Here is a 19,563-nt window from a genome sequence, read left to right as displayed (position 1 = left end):
GGCTGTGGTGTATGTCCCTTTAAGAGGGTTATATATACGTTAAGATAGGAAGTAGGGAGTGAACCTTGCAGCTGTAGGATATAGTTTTATGTTGTGTGTGTTGACTGACTTGGAGATAACAAAACAAACTTGAAGACTGATGTGGAGGCTTTATTGAAGAGACATAACAAATTGATGATGAAAGAGGGATGGCATTTTTGCCTCTGAATCCACTGGTACCTTTTTTGCAAAATCCAGGTGAGCCTCCAATTATTTTCACCTCATGGATCCGCATGTTTGACAGTTACCTGCTTGCAATTATTGACACTGCGGTGTCTGAAGAATGTAAACTTGCATTGCTTATCCACTCCCTAGGAGTAGAAGGACAACGTATTTTTTATACACTCCCTCTTGTGGATGATAAATATGAGACGGCTCTTACTGCATTGAAGGAGTTTTTTGTGCCCAAGGTTAATGTGGTTGCTAATCATTGTAAATTTTGTCAGCGTAAACAGAAACCGGGGGACTCAACGTTACAATACATTGCAGCTTTGAGAGACTTAATTGGCCCCTGTGAGTTTGGAGTGTTGGCTGATGAGATGATCAGAGACCAGCTGGTTGAAAAGATAGCTGTACCTCGCATAAGGGAGCGGCTTCTTTTAGAACCAGAACTTTCTTTGGATAAAGCTATAGCAATAGCAACCCAAACTGAAGCAGCTTTGAATGAAATTAAGATGATAAGTTTGGGCACTGGAGATGGAATAAAAGAAGTGGAACTGTTGCAGAAAGTGCCAAGACAAAGTCAAGACTGTGTAAAAGAACTGAAGGAACAGGTTGGAAAGTCAGGAAATCAGAGACACAGAATGCCAATAAAAACATGTTTCCATTGTGGCCCTATAAAACACCTGGCAAATGACCTTAAGTGCCCTACAAAAGGAGTACAATGTAGTCACTGCAAAAAAATTGGACATTTTTTTAAGACTTGTTATAGCTGCCAGAATAATCATCAGGTGCATGCAATCCAAGTACCTGATGTAAATGTTTTGAACGTAAATGGGAACAGAAGTATCTCTGAGGCAAAAAGAATTATGTGTACGGTTAAGATAACTGTTAGTCCCTTGGGGGAGAGTCATGAAATTGAGTTGAACATGAACATATGAAGCTGCCTTATACCGAGCCTTATACCGAATCAGACCTTTGGTCCATCAAAGTCAGTATTGTCTTCTCAGACTGGCAGCGGCTCTCCAGGGTCTCAAGCTGAGGTTTTTCACACCTATTTGCCTGGACCCTTTTTTGGAGATGCCAGGGATTGAACCTGGGACCTTCTGCTTCCCAAGCAGATGCTCTGCCACTGAGCCACCGTCCCTCCCCAACCTTTGTTCTGAATGATGTATGACAGCTGATTAAACAGACTAGTTGATGTTAGACACTGGATCAGCAGTCTCTATACTATCTGAGGCATTGTATTTGCAATATTTTGGGAGTGTACCATTAGTGGAACCAAAATTACAACTGGTTTGTTATTTAAAGAACCAAATACCTTTATGTGGTTGCCTCTCTGCTGAAGTGAATTGTGGTGCAAGTTGTGCACCTACAGAATTTTATGTTGTGCCTAATGGTACCCCTATTCTTGCCAGGGACTTGTTTGCTACCTTAAAGCTGATGGTAGTGGATGGCTGTGTTGTGGCTCCACAACTGGAGGCTGAGTCTATACAGAGGGGGAATACTTCTGTAAGGGGGGATACCTTGGTACAGGAGATTGGGTGTGCAAAGGGATTTGTCCATAAAGTAAAAGTGAGGTCTAATGTGATCCCTGTGCAACAGAAGTTACAACGATTGCCATTTGCTGTGAGAGATGCTGTGTCAGAAGAGCTTAAGAAATTGATAGAGAAGGATATTATTGAGGATGTGGACTCATCAGAATGGGTCTCACCCATAGTGGTGGTAAGAAAGAAAGACGGAAGTATACATCTTTGTGTAGATCTGAGAGAACCTAATAAGGCTGTGGTGATTGATAGTCATCCATTGCCACATATAAAGAAGTGTTCTGAATTGGCAGGAGCTAAGATGTTTTCCACCTTGGATTTGCAGAGTGCATACCACTAAGTTATGTTGCATAGAGAAAGCAGAGATCTTACAGCATTTATTACACATGATGGATTGTTTAGATTTAAGCGTGTTCCATATGGATTGGCTTCGGCCCCTGCTGCTTTTCAAAAGATGATGTCTTTAATACTTAAGGGGCAGAATGGGGTGCAGTGCTATTTAGATGATATTATTATATTTGGAAAGATCCCGGAAGAACATGAGAGAAATTTACAGTCAGTATTAAGGCGTATTAGTTCAGCTGGGCTGGAACTTAATATGGAGAAATGTAAACTTAGGCAGGTGGAACTTCCTTTTTTGGGACATAGTGTTTCAGCAGAGGGGTTGAAACCTGATGTAGATCATGTTGAAGCAATTATGCAGGCACCACCTCCAACTAATCTACAAAAGTTGCATTCTTTTTTGGGGCTGACTTCATGGCATGCAAAGTTTATCCCTAATTATGCTTCAGTTACTGAGCCATTGAGAGAACTGTTGCGTGGAAGTACAGCCTTGATAAGCTCATCTGCAGCTCAGGCTAGTTTTGAGACTGTAAAAGATTTGATCATCACCCAGCTTTGGCGTTGTTTGATCCATCTCTGCCTATAATTGTAACAACTGATGCTTCTGAATATGGTCTGGGAGCTGTTTTGACTCAGCTCCACGAAGGCAAGGTAGAAAAGACAGTTGCGTTTGCATCAAGAACAATGACTGAGGCTGAAAAAAAGTATTCTGTGGCCGAAAAGGAGGCTCTTGCATGTGTTTGGGCCACAGAAAAGTGGAGAACTTATCTGTGGGGTCATCAATTTAAATTACACACTGACCATAGCCTCGATAACACTGTTGACATCAAAAGGATTGGGAAGAGCAGGAAATCGAATTGCTAGGTGGTCAGCACGACTGCTTTGTTTTAGTTATGAAATGGAATATAAACAAAGAGCAAAAAATGTAACAGCTGATTGTTTGTTGCGGCTTCCCTTGCCATCCTCACTGCCCCCAGCACATGGGTGCTGGGGACCCTGCAGAAGAAGCTGAGCCTGCAGAAGAAACTGTGCCCCTGCCACCTGCACCAGTGCCCCTGCCTCCTACTGGAGAAGATCCAAGCCCCCCTGCCTCGCCCTCTTGGGTGGCTCGTGTGCATGACCACCTTCGTCAGGACCTCAGGGATCGGAGGAGGGCGGCATGCTCAAGAGCAAGACGCTCCCTGAGCCCTGAGTTCTAAAAGGATCCTGGCCCCTCTAGGAGTGAGGATGCTTGAGTCTCAGCAGGATCCTGGCCGCCCTCTGAGTCAGCAATTAGTCCAAATGGGCAACAGACAGCAGAGGGCTATATAGCTGTGGGCTTTGGGAGAAGGCTTTGTGGAAGCAACTAGTCACTTACCTGATGTTCTAGCATCCACTTTGGCTTCTGACTTTGGCTTCTGGACCCCTTGACTTTGGCTTTGACTTCTGAACCCTCTGACTTCGGCTTCTGAACCTCTGACCTACGATACCTGGACTGTGATTTGGTTTTGGCGCTTTGAACCCTCTTTGCTCACCAGCTACAGACCTTGGACTGCCCCTGGACTTCGCCTGGCCTGGCCCCAGCTCGTGACACTCACGTGCATTGCCAAAAGAGGATGTAGAAGTAGTTGCACTGCTTTCAGGCATTCCGGTTGCAGTCACACAAGAGAAATTTCAAGCTGCATGCTTGGCATGCCCAGTTCAGCAGAAACTAAGCGGATTTTTGATGAATAAATGACCTAGTAAGGAAAAGGGAATGAAGTTAGAACTGTTGCCTTATTTTACAGTACGTGTTGAACTCTCATTACAAAATGGATGTATTTTACGAGGTACACATCAGTTGCTTGTCCCAGAAGAATTGCAACCTACATTTGTAGCTCTTGCTCATGATACACATCAAGGAACTGTACACACAAAACAACGATTGCGTGATTTGTATTGGTGGCCTGGGATGGATTCACAAGTGGAGGCAGCCATTAAGGCTTGTGTCACCTGCCAGTTACATGATAAGACAGTGGTTACACATCCCGCACCATTACAGCGGATTGCATTCCCACATTCTGCTTGGGAAAAAGTTGTTATTGACATTGTGGGACCTTTTGATACTGCCCCTATTGAATGTCGCTATGCTGTTACACTGATAGACTATTTTAGTAAGTGGCCAGAGATAGCATTTACATCACAGGCCATGTCAGCTGCTGTGATTAAGTTTTTGGTGGTAGTTTTCAGTAGGGAAGGGGACCCTAAGGAGTTGATCTCTGATAATGGCACCCAATTTACTTCTGGGGAATTTGAAACATTCCTTGCGGAGCGAAATATTATACGCAGGAGGTCTTACCCGCAATGGAGAGATTGAATGATTTAAAAGAAGTTTGAAAGATAGATTGCAAACAGCTAAATTGGAAGGAAAGGCATGTGTTACCTTTACAACCGATTTTTTACAAGTATATAGGGCAACAAGGCATGCCACAACACAAAGATCGCCAGCAGAATTGTTGCATGGGAGGGAGATGCGTACTAAGTTAAATGTCACTGGGATTTTAAAGGCAAGGACTGATGTTGTGTCAGATTCAGAACTGAGGAAAAAAGTGAATCAGGAGCAAGAAAAATATAGGGCATATACAGATAGACGTAGAGGTGCTAAGGATGTTAAGTTTGAGTGTGGCTCTTTTGTTAGAGTAAGGAGACCAGGAATTTTACGAAAGGGGGAATGTTGGTTCACCTTACCCCTCGAAGTTATTGAGAGGAGAGGACCATATACCTATAAATTAACAGATGGGGAGTATGGAATGCGTCTCATTTGGTATCTGCACATTCTAGTGGAAGGAGTTTTGAATTAGACGACTCTCCTTTGTTACCAGGGATTCAAAATGAGGCTGGTCCTGTTTGTGAGGGGACTAATTCAAGGGATCAGCTGGAACTCTTAGATATACCTCAAGAGACACTAGTACCACAACCATTACCGTCTCAAGAGGCACTGCCAGCTGCAACAACGGAGAGGATGAGAAAAACAAGACGACCACCTGTTTGGATGAAGGACTATGTTATGAATTGACAAAGGGGGAGATGTGGTGTATGTCCCTTTAAGAGGGTTATATATAACTTAAGATAGGAAGTAGGGAGTGAACCTTGCAACTGTAGGACATGGTTTTATGTTGTGTGTGTTGACTGACTTGGAGATAATAAAACAAACTTGAAGACTGATGTGGAGGCTTTATTGAAGAGACATAACAGAGGCTTACTCAGAAAAAGAGCAAGGCCCAGTTGATGTTGCACTGATGTGCCTAAATCACTCCCAATGTGTTGTGCTATCAGCATAATGCTCTGATATTTGAGCAAAAGCTCTATGGTAGAAGCCAAATTTACCAAAGAGTTTTTGCTCAAATACCAGAGTGTTGCCCTGATGGTGCTGTGTGATGACATCACTTCTGGGTCACATTGGAAGTAACTTAGACATGTCGCTTCAACATCGACTGAGTCTCCCTCCAGTTCCTGGTAAGTCCTCCACCTATCGCTGCTGGTTGCCATGTGGGACCTGGCAACCCTATTGTGCTGTGCAACCCTGGGCAGTATCTCTTAATTGAAAAAGCATGAAAACAATATAGCAGAATTTGCCCTGTAGATGGAAAGCTAAAGTAACTTAGAACCTAAAGAAGTATAATAAAGAATGAAAGCTCAGTCCTGTGCCTCTTCTCATTAAAAAAAAAAAAATAGTTTCACATACTAAGTACAGGACTGCAGCCTTAGGATTAGATCCTAGCCGTTAGTTCCACTGATGGCAGCATCTTCCTCTGGCACAGTGAGCCTTCCACCAGTATATGAAGCTCTTTTATTGGTGAAATGCTCACAACCACTACTTGCTTTCTCTCTTTCTAAAGCCACTTCAATACCTATTAGAATAAGAGGCAGAATCTTTGTCTTGTTTTCTTTTTCCTCCTGGAATGAGAAAAACCTCTAGGAAAAGTATTTCAGAATGGTGACAAAATAGCTAACACATTCTGAGTAGGGTTGCCAAGTCCAATGCAAGAAATATCTGGGGACTTTGGGGGTGGAGCCAGGAGACTTTGGGGGTGGAGCCAGGAGACGTTAGGGGCCGAGCCAGGATCAAGGGTGTGACAAGCATAACTGAACTCCTGGCTCCACCCCCAAAGTCCCCAGATATTTGAATTGGACTTGGCAACCCTAGCTCGGAGCCCAGCCCAGACGCCCCCTCCTCCCCGCGGGAGCTGCCGAAGGGAAGGAAGCAGCGCAAGCAACGCCGAGCCCTCCCGGGCCTCTCACCAGCTCGAAGAGGTTGGCGACGCGCCCTGCCGCCTCTTGCCGGGGCTTCCTCCGCCTGCCGCTCGCTCCACCCTGCCCAGACCGCACCGGGAGCAGCTGCTGCTGCTCTTCCTCCACAGCCTCCGGCAGCGCCTGCCTGCGCAGCTCCCCCCACAACCACCTCAAGGCCCGCCGCAACATCCCCAGGCTGTAGCAGGTCGGGCCAGAAACACCGCGGACCGGAAGCCAAGCCAGAAGAGGACCCGAAAAAGACAACTGGTTCTCCTTCGCCGAGGGAGCAAGGCCAAAAGTGGCCAGAGGGCGGTCAGCCCAGGACAAATGCCGCTGGAGCGTGGCCCCTGCCACTCACCGGGCCACGCTCCTTGGCGCCATTACACCCTCCCCCCGCTTCCATTTTTTTGGGGAGCGGGGGAAGAGGCTGGAAATCCTGGGGTCCCCCACCAGGGCGGGAGGGTTGGGAAGCCTAATTCTGAGGCAGAAAATAGATGGCTAAGACAAAAATCCTGAGGTGATTTTCTCCTAAGCAAACCTCAAATGGATACTTTTTTGTTGTTCGGGCAACATTCCAACCATACTATGTATGGTTTTATTGTATATTACATTCGTATGTTGTGAGCCGCCCTGAGCCTGCCCTGGCGGGGAGGGCGGGATACAAATAAAAAGTATTACTATTATTACAAACCTGTTCCCCAGCTACTCAGGCTAAGTTCCTGACCCGTCACAATGTACATCAAGAAATTATCGTTGCTAACTGTTGCTCTACAGACATATGCAGGCAGTCCTTTATGCTCAGCTATAGTAAAAAAGGAAACTGTATGTTTTGCTGTATGTAGAACTAATTATGGGAGTGGAAATTATTAATCATTATTATCAGGGCTTTTTTGTAGAAAAAGCCCAGCAGGAACTCATTTGCATATTAGGCCACACCCCCTGGCATCACCATTGTCTCACACAGGACTTTTTATACAAAAAAGCCCTGTGTGAAACAATGGTGAAATCAGGGAGCGTGACCTAATATGCAAATGAGTTCCCACTGGGCCTTTTTTGGTAGATAATAATTGAGCAGGAACTCATTTGCCTATTGGGCCACACCCCCTGATGCCAAGCCAGCCAGAACTGTGTTCTTCTGCGTTCCTGCTATTAAAAAAATCCCTGATCAGCAGCAGCAGCAGCAGCAAAATTATCAGTTACTGGTAGGCTGCAGAAGGGCAAGTCCAAGCTGATTTCGCACCATAACGGGAAATATCCAAATGGCCATCTGCAGCACAAAAACAAATGAAACTAGTAGTAATTTGCTCTGTTTAATAGCATGGAAAAGACATCTAAGGTAGCTGCCTCCCTCTACCTCATGTTAAGGCCTGCCCACAACCACTACTTGCTTTCTCTCTTTCTAAAGCCACTTCAATACCTATTGGAATAAGAGGCAGAATCTTTGTCTTGTTTTCTTTTTCCTCCTGGAATGAGAAAAACCTCTAGGAAAAGTATTTCAGAATGGTGACAAAATAGCTAACACATTCTGAGGCAGAAAATAAATGGTCCATTAATCTTAAAGTGTTTTCTTCTTTCCGCAAATGATGTAATAGTATTGACACAAGACCAAACTGCATTTTTGTTACACCCATTTAAGTCAATTAACTCACAGAGCATTGTTTGAGCATGAACAAAAACAGAACAGTTCCAGCTGTCATCTCAGAAAAAAAGAGCAATTTCTTTGGGGCTAACCAAGTCGGCCATGTAGTTGTGTACATTCGAAGAGTTGGTGATATATCATCTCTACCATTCTTCTTTTATGTATAATAAATCCCTTTGCTGCAGCAGAAAATATATCAGTAACTTGTAGAAGAACAAGAAGATATTGGATTTATACCCTATCCTTCAGCCTGAATCTCAGAGTGGCTTACAATCTCCTTTACCTCCCTCCCTCACAACACACACCTTGTGAGGTAGGTAGGGCTGAGAGAGCTCTCACAGAGGCTGCCCTTTCAAGGACAGGGCTGTGAGAGCTATGGCTGACCCAAGGCCATTCCAGCAGCTGCAAGTAGAGTTAGTGGGGAATTAAACCCAGTTCTCCCATATTAGAGTCCGTGCACTTAACCACTACACCAAACATGGTTCCTGCAATAATTCTTTGGTGTTCATTTTAGAGTCCTTCCAGTTCTGGATTTGAAAATTGTACTACACTTGGTCTTTCTCGTCATAGACATAACCTGTTAATCACTCATGAAACCCAAATGGCATGACAAACCAAAGAAAATTGTCCGTAAGTCATAGGTATAGGGGCTTGATCTTAGGTATATTAGATACTTACTGCTTACATTCCTATTCTGACAGTGGCTGGAATACACACAGCGTATGTGAGTGTGCTTTAAATGTTGTACTGCGCTTCTGTGAAGTATTTTTAGTGTTCTGCTCCTTTCTCAAAATTAAAATTATTTGTTGCTGCTGGGTTTTTTCCTGTATTTTTGTATTTGTGTGCGCGCGCACACCTAGAAGTCATGGTGACCTCTGGTGGCTGACTCCTACTGGGACATGGAGGGTGTCCAGCTCTGGTACACCAAGGAGGGCTCACATCCAAGTACTTGCCAGAGTTGATCCTGCTTAGCTTCCAGGATCCAAGATCTGATGAAACTTGACTTGCCTGGGCTTTCCAGATCAGGGCTACACTGCTGCTGTTTTTAAAGGTCTTTTTAAAGTTTTAGTATTGTTACTGATTTTATGTGCTATAGTTGTCACTACTGTAATTGTCTTGCTTTCATTGTAACTTGCCTTAGTAGCTAAGTATGGCTGAGTGTACGAGACTTAAAACCAGGGCTTTTTTCTGGGGGAATGCGTGGAATGGAGTTCTGGAATCTCTTTGTGGCAACAAATTTATCAAAAAATGATTAAAGTTCATGAGGGGCACCCGTGTATTTCTTCTTCATTTCCTTCTTGAGAGTTCCAGCACCCCTTTTTCCAGGAAAAAAAAGAAATGAATACATAAGTAATAACACCTGAACTTTAGTGAGCTAGATTAAACCTCAACATAGCTCACCTTGCAGCTAAATCTTTTAATACATTATTCATTGGGGTGTAACTCAGAGTTAGGAAGACAAAAGAGCAGAAGGCAGGGCATAGAAGGTCTAGGAGGGAGAAAGTAAGGCAGGTGTTAGGTAGACAGGTGAGGAGGTTACAGGCAGTATGATCTTCCCAGTAGTGAGTTGCTCATTGACTAAAGTTTGTAAGTAAACTTTCCTAGGAGCAAGCCATACTGAATAAAATGAGACTTCTGAGTAGACCTGCATACTATTGCTCCCATAGTCTCCTTGATATCACAATTGGAACCTCTCATTTCATTTAAAAATAGTGGTATCAACTGGAAGTGTGTGTCACAATGGTGCCATGGCATTAGGGAAGGGAAATTAATTTTCTGCCCTGCAGCATTTCCCTGATGTAAATCACCTCTGAAATGGCTCCATGTGATGTGAGTGCTATGCCCACAGATTTCTCCTTTCTATGGCAAATGCCAGCTCTTTGTGCGTATGTGATTTAGGTCTGGGGAATGACTGAAGAAAGGATTAGTTTGATGAAAGGGGGCTGCACCAAGGCAAATGAAGAAGGGAAAAAAATGAAATGGTGCAAAGGGAAAATAATTGTACAATCTGTGCTTTTTGCATATAGTTTTGTCAGCAGGAATCTTTCAGATTCTTTTTAGTATTGTCCCCACACATACACTTCAAGTGAAAGATTTCCCCTGACAAAGCTGTGCATGGAACACATAGGGGTTGTATAATTATTAAAGATTCTTTCCTCTTTGCACCATTTCATTTTTCCTTCTTCATTTGCAGTGAGGATTAACCACATATTCCTCAGTCCTACACCACTGATCTTAGTAAATCCTTTCCCCCACCATGTTATTAGCATTGTTCTTGAAAAGTCAGCAATCTGATATCTCATTTACTTTGACCCCTAGACTTAGGCCAGACAATGAAGCTGTATGGGGCCAAGAGGAACACCATGTGTCCCTTGTGTTACCAGACAATCACTCAGTTAAGTGCAGTATCACTTTCTGGCAAGCAGCAAGAAGCTGAGCTTGGTGGGCACTGTCCCCTTTGCCCTAATGGATCAGCTGCCCCCCAAAATACATTCCATGAACTCATTCCATTCACCTTTCTCTACAGGGCTTTTTGGGTAGAAAAAGCCCAGCAGGAACTCATTTGCACATTAGGCCACATCCCCTGATGTCACAATTGTTTCACATAGGGCTTTTTTGTAGAAAAAGACCAACAGGAATTCATTTACATATTAGGCCACACCCTCTGACATTAAGCCAGCCAGAACTGCATTCCTGTGCATTCCTGCTTAAACCCCCCCCCCCCCTGGTTCTCTAGATCACTCGATCACCCAGTTAGTTGTTTAGGATGTATTGTTACCATCAGGGCTTTTTTTTTTTTTTTTTTTAAGAAAAAGCCCAGCAGGAGCTCATTTATGTATTAGGCCACACCCACTGACACCAAGCCAGCTGGAGCTGCATTCCTCCTCAAAAAAAGCCCTGGTTACCACTCTCACTGTTTCAAACTATCTTCATGTCCTACATCTGATTCTTGTGATAGCACAAAGCCATGCACAACAACAATCTGCTAGCATACTCATGACACCCCATCCTTACATGATGTCATACTGTCTTTAGTTTTATGTTAGTTCATCTGCTTGGTAAGGATTGTAGTGAAGATAATTTTCTAGATCATTTCAGAATCTTTATGTTACAGGTATTGGGAGTGGAATGGTGTACCTGCCTGCTGTGGTCATGGTGGGAGAATACTTTCAGAAAAGAAGAGCCCTCGCTCAGGGACTCAGTACAACTGGGACAGGGTTTGGTGCTTTCCTGATGACAGTTTTGCTGAAATACCTTTGTATGGAGTTTGGCTGGCGAGATGCAATGTTCATCCAGGGTGCAGTCTGTCTGAACCTGTGTGTTTGTGGAGCGCTCATGCGACCAATTTATTACAAGGAAGAAAGCGCTGAAAAGGAGAGAAACAGCAGCAAAACTCAAAGTCACTTGAAAGAGCTGTCCAACTCAGCAGAAACACTGACTTGCAACGGTGTCTTATGTGAAGAAGAAAAAGACAGACAAAGCAAGGATCATAAGCCTGGGAGTCTTCCTGCCTCAGAAAGCAAAGGTGCAGCCCAACTAGGGAGGAACGCCTATGTCCTTTGCATTTTGAAGACAGTGAGCCAACTGACTGTTACAGTCCAGAAGGGCTTTCAGACCTGGTATGGTAGTTACTTTGGAGCTGCTTCCCTCTTCACCAACGGAATGTTTGCAGCCTTTGTATTTTGGGCTTTGTTTGCATACAGTACCTTTGTTATCCCCTTTATTCACCTTCCAGAAATAGTCAAACAGTATAACCTGTCTGCAAAGAATGACATCTTTCCCTTGACCTCAATTATTGCCATTGTTCATATTTTTGGGAAGGTTATCCTTGGAATCATCTCTGATTCACCCTGTATCAGCGCTTGGAATGTCTTCATAGCAGCTAACTTTACCCTTGTCACCTGCATTCTTATTTTGCCATTAATGCATACCTATGTTGGACTGGCTGTGATCTGTGCCCTAATAGGATTTTCCAGTGGATATTTTTCCCTCATGCCAGTTGTCACTGAAGATTTAGTAGGGATTAAGCAGCTTGCAAATGCCTATGGAATCATAATTTGTGCCAACGGGATATCAGCACTGCTTGGACCACCGTTTGCAGGTAAATATAGTGCTTTGCTTATTCAGGAGGTCTTTTTTACTCACTTTTCAAGAACAAGGTGGGGTACAAAACAGTACAAGGAATAATACAATTTAGAATTGAAGCAGAGATAGAAAAAATTATGTATTTCTAGACATCTGTGGCCTGAATAAACAAAAAGGGGGTACAGTAACTCCAGGTATTCCTGGATGAGATGTAAACTCGTTGCATTTCAATTTGGCTTCAGATCAGGTAATGGAACTGAGGCAGCATCAGTAGAACTGGTGGATCATTTCAGATTACAGATAAATAAATGTAATACTTCCTCATTTGCCCTTTATTCACTTACGGTGACCAGGAAAACTCACCCATTTTTTGGACATAGCTGATCTAGCTAATCTGATTCATGCTACTGTCACATCAAGACTAGATTATTGCAATGTGCTCTATGTGGAATAATCTCTGAAGACAACTGGAAAGCTGCAACTGATCCAGAATGTGTAATATTAATGAGTATTAATGTAACTACCCCATGATATTAGTATTATAGTAGCTACACAGGCTACTTGTTTACATCTAACTCCAATTCACAGTGCTGGCTTTGACCATTATGGTTTGGGTCCCTCATACCTTGGCCCAGATGGACCATAAGGTTTGCTCTCTTTTCCTTCTTTAAAGGAGGTGAGATCTATCAACACCAGGACAAGAATGTTTCCTGTGAAAGTCCCATCCTTATAGAATAGGCTGCCAATTGAAGGGCTGCCTCATCCAGCTTAAGTGTCAGTGTAAGCCTGTACTGTTTAGGCAGGCTTTATCCTGACTTAATTTTAATAGTGTTTAACTGTGTTTTAATGTCAGGTTTCTTGGCAACTTTGTTTTTTTATAAATTGCTTTGAGCAACAAGGAAAAGTGGCATAGAAATTTTGTAAATAAATAAATATAGGGATGCAGAGATGGAGGTAGTGTACAGTATCAATCCTTGGAATAACCCACATATGAGTTCCCATCCAAAGAGTCCTGTATCATACTGGGAAGAGCAGAACCAACACCATAAAGAGCCCTCAACTACCTGGTCACTCAAATGATCCAGAAGGGTGACGGTTATTAAAGGTTATAGATAGATCCATGAGAATCAACAACAAATAATGATGCCAACAATAAATCTCCCTAAGAGTAGATCAAGTAATGTTCTGTAGTTTTCATTGATCTGTTGACTCTACCTTATATTGATAACTGCGTTCTTCTTATTTTGCAGGCTGGATTTATGACCTCACCAAAAAATATGACTATTCCTTCTACATATGTGGTTTGCTTTACATGGTGGGAATCCTCTCATTATTCATCCAACCTTGTATTGGAAAGAAAAAGACAGCAACAGAAAAAAGCATTGAAAATGGAAAAGTATAAACACAGTTTGCTGTGTGTTTTTAAAGGGAATTTCTTTTCTTCATTTTGCTTTCTAAAATACCAAACAGTTTCTCTGATGGGACCAAATGGACTGAAAAGCACCATGGTGGACACTGAATAAAGTTAACACTGCCACTATCAGTGAATCATGAGAAAAGCCTTTAATTAATGCTTTTCTTGCCATACATAAAATAATCCACTTGAAAGCAGAATGGCCCAGTGCCCATAAAATGGATGTGAATTGATCAACAGCTGAAAAATTAATTCTTCCTTTTGTAACTCACAGATTTGACCCAGTTATATCTCAACAGTATACAGTTGTTCCTGCTGTACACTAACAGGAAAAGAGAAGAACTGGTCCCGTTAGAAATCATTGGTATCATAAGAAATTATTATTGGTCGTTTTGTCATTTGTTGAACAGAAAACAACTTCCCTTCTGTGTCAACTAAGTATGCAAATGCACAATTTACTTCTTCCTTAAAGGGTTCCTAGTAGTGCAATCATTTTGAAAGTTTAATTATGAAATAAATCATTTGGTCTGCTGTGTAACGATTTGTTCCACACAAGATACTTGAAATTCCTGCTGATAGCAATTGGGAGACAAATATCATACTGACAAAAAAGCTTTAAATGGTTACAAGTGAGGAGGAAAAACATGATTAATGAGATAAAAAGGTCAGTAGCCACATCGGGATAATTTCCTGTTGGCACAACCCACCAATTTTAATAGACTTATAAGGGTGTGCCTCTGTTTTGGATGACACTGTTAATTTATTAAATAGGTATGCTTAGATCAGACGTGGACTACTGCACCCTTCTTAAATCTTCGTTCGCGAAGTCAAGCTGAGAGATGCTTAGATTCAGTGAATACAGGGCATGTTGTCATTGTTAATCCAGCAGTGGTTCACAGTTGCCTTTCATGCAGAGGTAGTTATTTCCCCCTTGTTTTGCAGTTGCTTATTATTATATTAGAATGACACTTAGAAGAACTGTCAACCGTCTTTGTTTACTTTGGCTTAGAGGAGTTGTGCCTTTTAAATCTGATGACAATCACCCTTCAGTAGAACTAGCACAGAGATAGAGCACAGGGCTTTTTTTGTAGCAGGAACTCGTTTGCATATAAGGCCACACACCCCTGATGTAGCCAATTCTCCAAGAGCTTACAGTTAGGCCTGTAATAAGAGCAAAGGAGTTCCTGCTACAAAAATAGCCTGGGAGCAGTATGATATCAGGGTCATCTCTCCCTGAAGCTGTGCCTGATCATCTCTTCTCTAGTAGTTTTTAACAATCTCAGCTTGTGTCAGTATTCCATTCTAGGCAAGCATGGCAGAACTATTCAGCCATCTGATAACAGAAAGGGACAGTGGACAGGGCCATAAGAATACAGCCATAGGGTTTTACCAGTCTCCCACTACCAATATTGGTTCTACACCATGAAGCGGTCACCAGTATAGAAGCAGTATCAGCAGCTGAGATTATGCAGCTGGGTGGGTGGCAAAGCCGACTTCCAACATTGGCATCAAGATCTGTGTTTGTGCCAGTGCTCTACCAGTGCCTAAGTCTATTCCATGCTATCATTGTGCAGCAGAAGCAAGACCGAGTTCTAAGGGCTGATTTTTTTCAAGGTTGTGTTATATGTGGGTAGGATTGGTGCTGATGAGTAGTTGAAAATGCATTATGCTAAAGGCCAACCTATACATTACACTCAAACACATATGATGAAACCCTGAAGCCTTTTTCTTCTAAGCAAAGCAAACTTTACAAATGGGCGTTTAAAGTAGCAATAGGTGTGCTTAAGTGTTTCTATTCCATTTTTCTCCCCAGTGGGGACTCAAAGTAACTTATAAAATAAATTCAAAATCAGGGCTTTTTCTGAGCAGAAATGCACAGGAACACAGTTCTAGCTGGCTTGGCATTGGGGGTGTGGCCTTATATGCAAATGAGTTCCTGCTGGGCTTTTGCTACCCAAAAAGCCCTGTCCAAAATTACAATTTGAACAAAGCAGAGCATATAAACAGTGCAATGCTCCCACCACATGGGGAGGAGGCCATTCAGTGGTAGAGTGTCTGCTTTCATGCAGAAGGTTCAGTCCCTGGCATCTCCAGTTAAAAGGATCAGGCAGTAGGTGATCTCAACCTGAGACTTGAGAGGGCTGATGCCTGTCAGAGTAGACAATACTGACCTTGATAGATTTGATTCAGTTTAAGGCAACTTCATGTGTGGAATAGTTCTGGATCTTCTGATATGCTCAAGGTAACAGACTGCAAGTCCAGGACCAAGAGTTCCATGACTCACTCCAAAGGCTCATGCCCTTGGCGATGCCTAAGCTTAAATACCTGTAACAAAGGAGGGGACAGAAGCTCAGCACAGGTCTCACTCAGTTGGGAGAGATTTTCCCAGCCTCCCTCTCCTGATTCCCTTAATCTTTTCCTCATGGAATACTTTTCTGCTGAAACTCTTTCCAAGCCTTATTAAACACTTGTAGAACTACCTTGCAAACATATTTTGGACACAACAGTGACTGGGGGAGGGAAGAGTTCAAGCAGGAAAATGTCAGGAAGGGAAAGAGTTAAGCTTCCTCACCTGTCTTGTTTGCCGCAAATCAGCCACTTGCTCCTGACAGCTTCTTTACTTGGAAGCAGCTGCCTTTGGGATTTTACATACAAGTGTTTTTATTACATGTTATTTGGCCTCTTAGTGCGCGGCATTTTACTTCTGGATATAAACATTTTATCCATGTATTAAGCAATTCTTTAAATAAACACTCTGATTTTCAGTCAAAGGCTACATCTTTTTAAAATATGTACAATCTACTGCCTCTGAGATATGTAATTTAAGATTCTCTCAAGGTGTTTTTAACCTAATAAATGCTTGGAGAGATATATTTTTAAATTCTTGATTGCCTTACCATTTGTGTGTAGTTTTAAATGGTTTTGTTCTTTCAATATCTTTTAAAAAATTCATTATGTAACTACCAGGAGCCAGTTTCTCAGGGATAGGACTAGAAAATACTGAGTGAAATTGTTAAAAGGCTTGTAATTTTGTGTCAGAAGCAACTTCATGAAACACAGTATTGAGTCTTGACTGAAATTTATGTGAAAGGCAACAGTTGTAACTTATTTTGTAACAATGTGAGAGCAGGACATTGTGTAAAATGAACATGGTTTTCCCATACTGTGTATTTTTAAAATAAAACTACCTGCAACACCATAAGACATAGAACTAAAAAGAATTGTGCATTACTTTTAATATCTGAGAACATGGTGGAAAATACAAAATAGTTTTTTTCAGTCATTTAGCCAGCCAGTGATCTTCACATAGTGGCAGAGTGGGGACATAATTTTGGAGGTAAAACAGTTTATCTCTTACTTTTGAACTTTGGCATGCCTTTATTTTTGTTATTTAGTCTACCTTTCTCACTGAGACTCACAGTGCAAGTCAATACAAACAAGAAGATGAGACACCCAGTAGACAGACAGTGCAATAGGATTTTAGTTATGGAAATTTGAAACCAAGCAGAAATTTAGAACTGAAACAACACATAAGCATTAATAGGACATATTAAGCAATGCAGAAAGTACACAGTAGAACTACACAGATAGGATTTACTATACTTAGTGGCATAGTCCAGGGATGGCCAACGGTAGCTCTCCAGATGTTTTTTTGCCTACAACTCCCATCAGCCCCAGCCAGCATGGCCAATGGCTGGGGCTGATGGGAGTTGTAGGCAAAAAACATCTGGAGAGGTACCGTTGGCCACCCCTGGATAGCCCACAGTGCTGACCCTTTATTAGAACATCTTTCTGAACCATTTTGTTACAGTTCATCAGTATTACCTGCGTAAGAATGACTTCCAGAGTAATTCATGTTAGCAAAGTCTGTGGAAAGCCAGGGGAGTGGCAGCCTTCCTAACATCATTAGGCAGGCCGTTACATAAAGTAGAGACAACAACAGAAAATGCTTATGTACAGGCAGTTGTTGATATTGCCAAAAATTACAGCTGATCTAGGATGTGGCAGAGAGTGAAAGGGAGAGAGACCTTTGTAGTAAACCACAAAAGGTACTGTTTAGGGATGGGCATGAATTGGGTGATGAGCCAAAATCCAAACAACTTTTCCCAGCTTGAGGCTCCCAAGCTGAGGTTTGTCACCCATGTATTTGTTGGAAAAAAATCTCCAAGCTTTTGGGCGTGCCTTAGAGCTGCTTGGAAAGTTAAATCCTACAACGAAGCCTGGCATGAAAATGCCCAATAACGGGTCGTGAATGTTTTCCAGCCTTGAAAACATAAATAGGGACTCTCAAAGCTTGACAGTGATGTTGCCTGCCAATAACAGACTTCCCATTGCTCACAATGGGAGGGGATGATGTATATAAGCATTGGACAAGCACACGTTCCCTTGTTGGTGGGGTGTTGCGGTTTGGGATGGAGTGGGTGTATTCGTACTTGAAAACTTTGCTATTGTGTGTGTATGGGGGGGATTGTTTAGCTAGCCTACTGAGTCAGGGGTTAGGGGGCATAGCTTTGCCCTGGGTTCTCCTGTGTCAAGATTAAGTTTTTGTTTATTTGGTGCAAAGGGTGGGAAAATCTAGACCGAATTCCTCTTTTACATAACAAACATTTTGTTTTAGCAGGAGTTTGCCTCTGCCAGCTTTCTTGGGAGTTTCCCTTTCCCTTTTATTATATTCCCCACTTGCAGTGGAGGGACTTATCTCTGGGATTATTGTGGGGGAGGGGACTTCAACTCTGCCATATTACCTGCTCCCCACACACTAGGCTGCTTTTTTGTTTTGGGGTGATCTGTGTTTGCCTTTGCTTTGGTGCCCACTGACTTTGCTCTTCTTCATTTGAAACCTCCCCACCTCCCTTACCTGCTTTTTCTTGGAGTCTGCTTGTCAGCCTGCTTCTCTGCACCCAGCCTGCCTTGGGGGACTTTTCCCAGAGTTACTGGGGTGCCTTCCCTTTGATGCCAATTCTCCATTTCAACTCCCCCCCATTTTGTTCTACTTTGGGGGGGGTGATCTGTGCATCCAGAGATACTGGGGTGACTTCCCTAGACTGCCAGCTGTTCATTTCAACCCCCCCCCCCACCCGCTTGTCTTTGGAGTGGCAATTGTGTGTCTAAAGACATCCTGGGGTCACCTTCCCTGCCAGCTCTGTGTTTCCAAAGTCCCACCTGATTGCCCTTGGGGTGGTATCTTTGTGTCCACAGAGTTACTGGGGTGACCTTTCCTGCCAGCTTTTGCTCTCCAATTCCCCACCATTGACTTGTTTCTCCTTGGGATGAGAACATACCTAAGAACAGGGCTTTTTTTAAGAAGGAATGCAGAGAAATGTAATCAAGCCTTGTGGCACAGGGTAGTAAGCTGTAGTACTGCAGTCCAAGCTCTGCTCATGACCTGAGTTCAATCCCAGCGGAAGCTGGGTTCAGGTAGCTGGCTCAAGGTTGACTCAGTCTTCCATCCTTCTGAGGTCAGTAAAATGAGTACCCAGTTTGCTCGGGGTAAAGGGTAGATAACTGGGAAAGGCAATGGCAAACCACCCTATAAAAAGTCTGCCATGAAAACATTGTGATGCAATGTCACCCCAGAGTTGGAAACAACTGGTGCTTGCACAAATAACTGGGAGTATTGCTCCTTTGCTATAGACTTAGAGTGTATATCTTTGCTACAGAGTGTACACCTGTGGATTGGAATACTTAGCTCCAACGCTGACATTCAAAAAGTCATAGAACAGGATGTGTACTCCTCAGGGCTGATAGAACAGTAAGAGACTGACACTAGGGAGTATTCACCCAGGATGCAGCTGGGGCAAAAGGCATCACCGTCAGGGTTCTACCTCTCCCTGGAACTTTGCATATTCTAAGTGCCTGACAATCCATAAGAAAGGCCACGTAATTTTAGAACCATTGAGTGATCCTAAGCCATGACATGGTCACTGTAAATGAAGGCCTACACACAAGCAGTTCCAATTTGTAGTTCTGTCTGCTCAAATAAAAAGAGGAAATATATACTAGGCTTACATGCATATGGACCAATTCACAGAATGTGTCATACATTATGTGTGTGGTGCAAGTAGAGCCACTTAAGGAGAATTGCT

At 42.9% G+C, this 19,563-nt stretch overlaps 1 protein-coding gene across 1 annotated transcript in view; it reads left to right on the top strand.

The window, feature by feature from the left end:
- SLC16A14 (solute carrier family 16 member 14) overlaps positions 1 to 14,015 on the top strand; it is a 30,315-nt gene extending 16,300 nt beyond the window's left edge. The window contains exons 4-5 of the mRNA XM_060242282.1: positions 11,093 to 12,079; positions 13,314 to 14,015. Coding sequence (XP_060098265.1) covers positions 11,093 to 12,079; positions 13,314 to 13,465 — 1,139 coding nt within the window. The 3' untranslated portion in view covers positions 13,466 to 14,015. The remainder of the gene's footprint in view (positions 1 to 11,092; positions 12,080 to 13,313) is intronic.
- The last annotated feature ends 5,548 nt before the right edge of the window (positions 14,016 to 19,563 follow it).

The sequence above is a fragment of the Heteronotia binoei genome, chromosome 6 (assembly GCF_032191835.1).
Source record: "Heteronotia binoei isolate CCM8104 ecotype False Entrance Well chromosome 6, APGP_CSIRO_Hbin_v1, whole genome shotgun sequence".
Classification (NCBI taxonomy): domain Eukaryota; kingdom Metazoa; phylum Chordata; class Lepidosauria; order Squamata; family Gekkonidae; genus Heteronotia; species Heteronotia binoei.
This window is presented reverse-complemented; position numbering and strand designations above follow the sequence as displayed.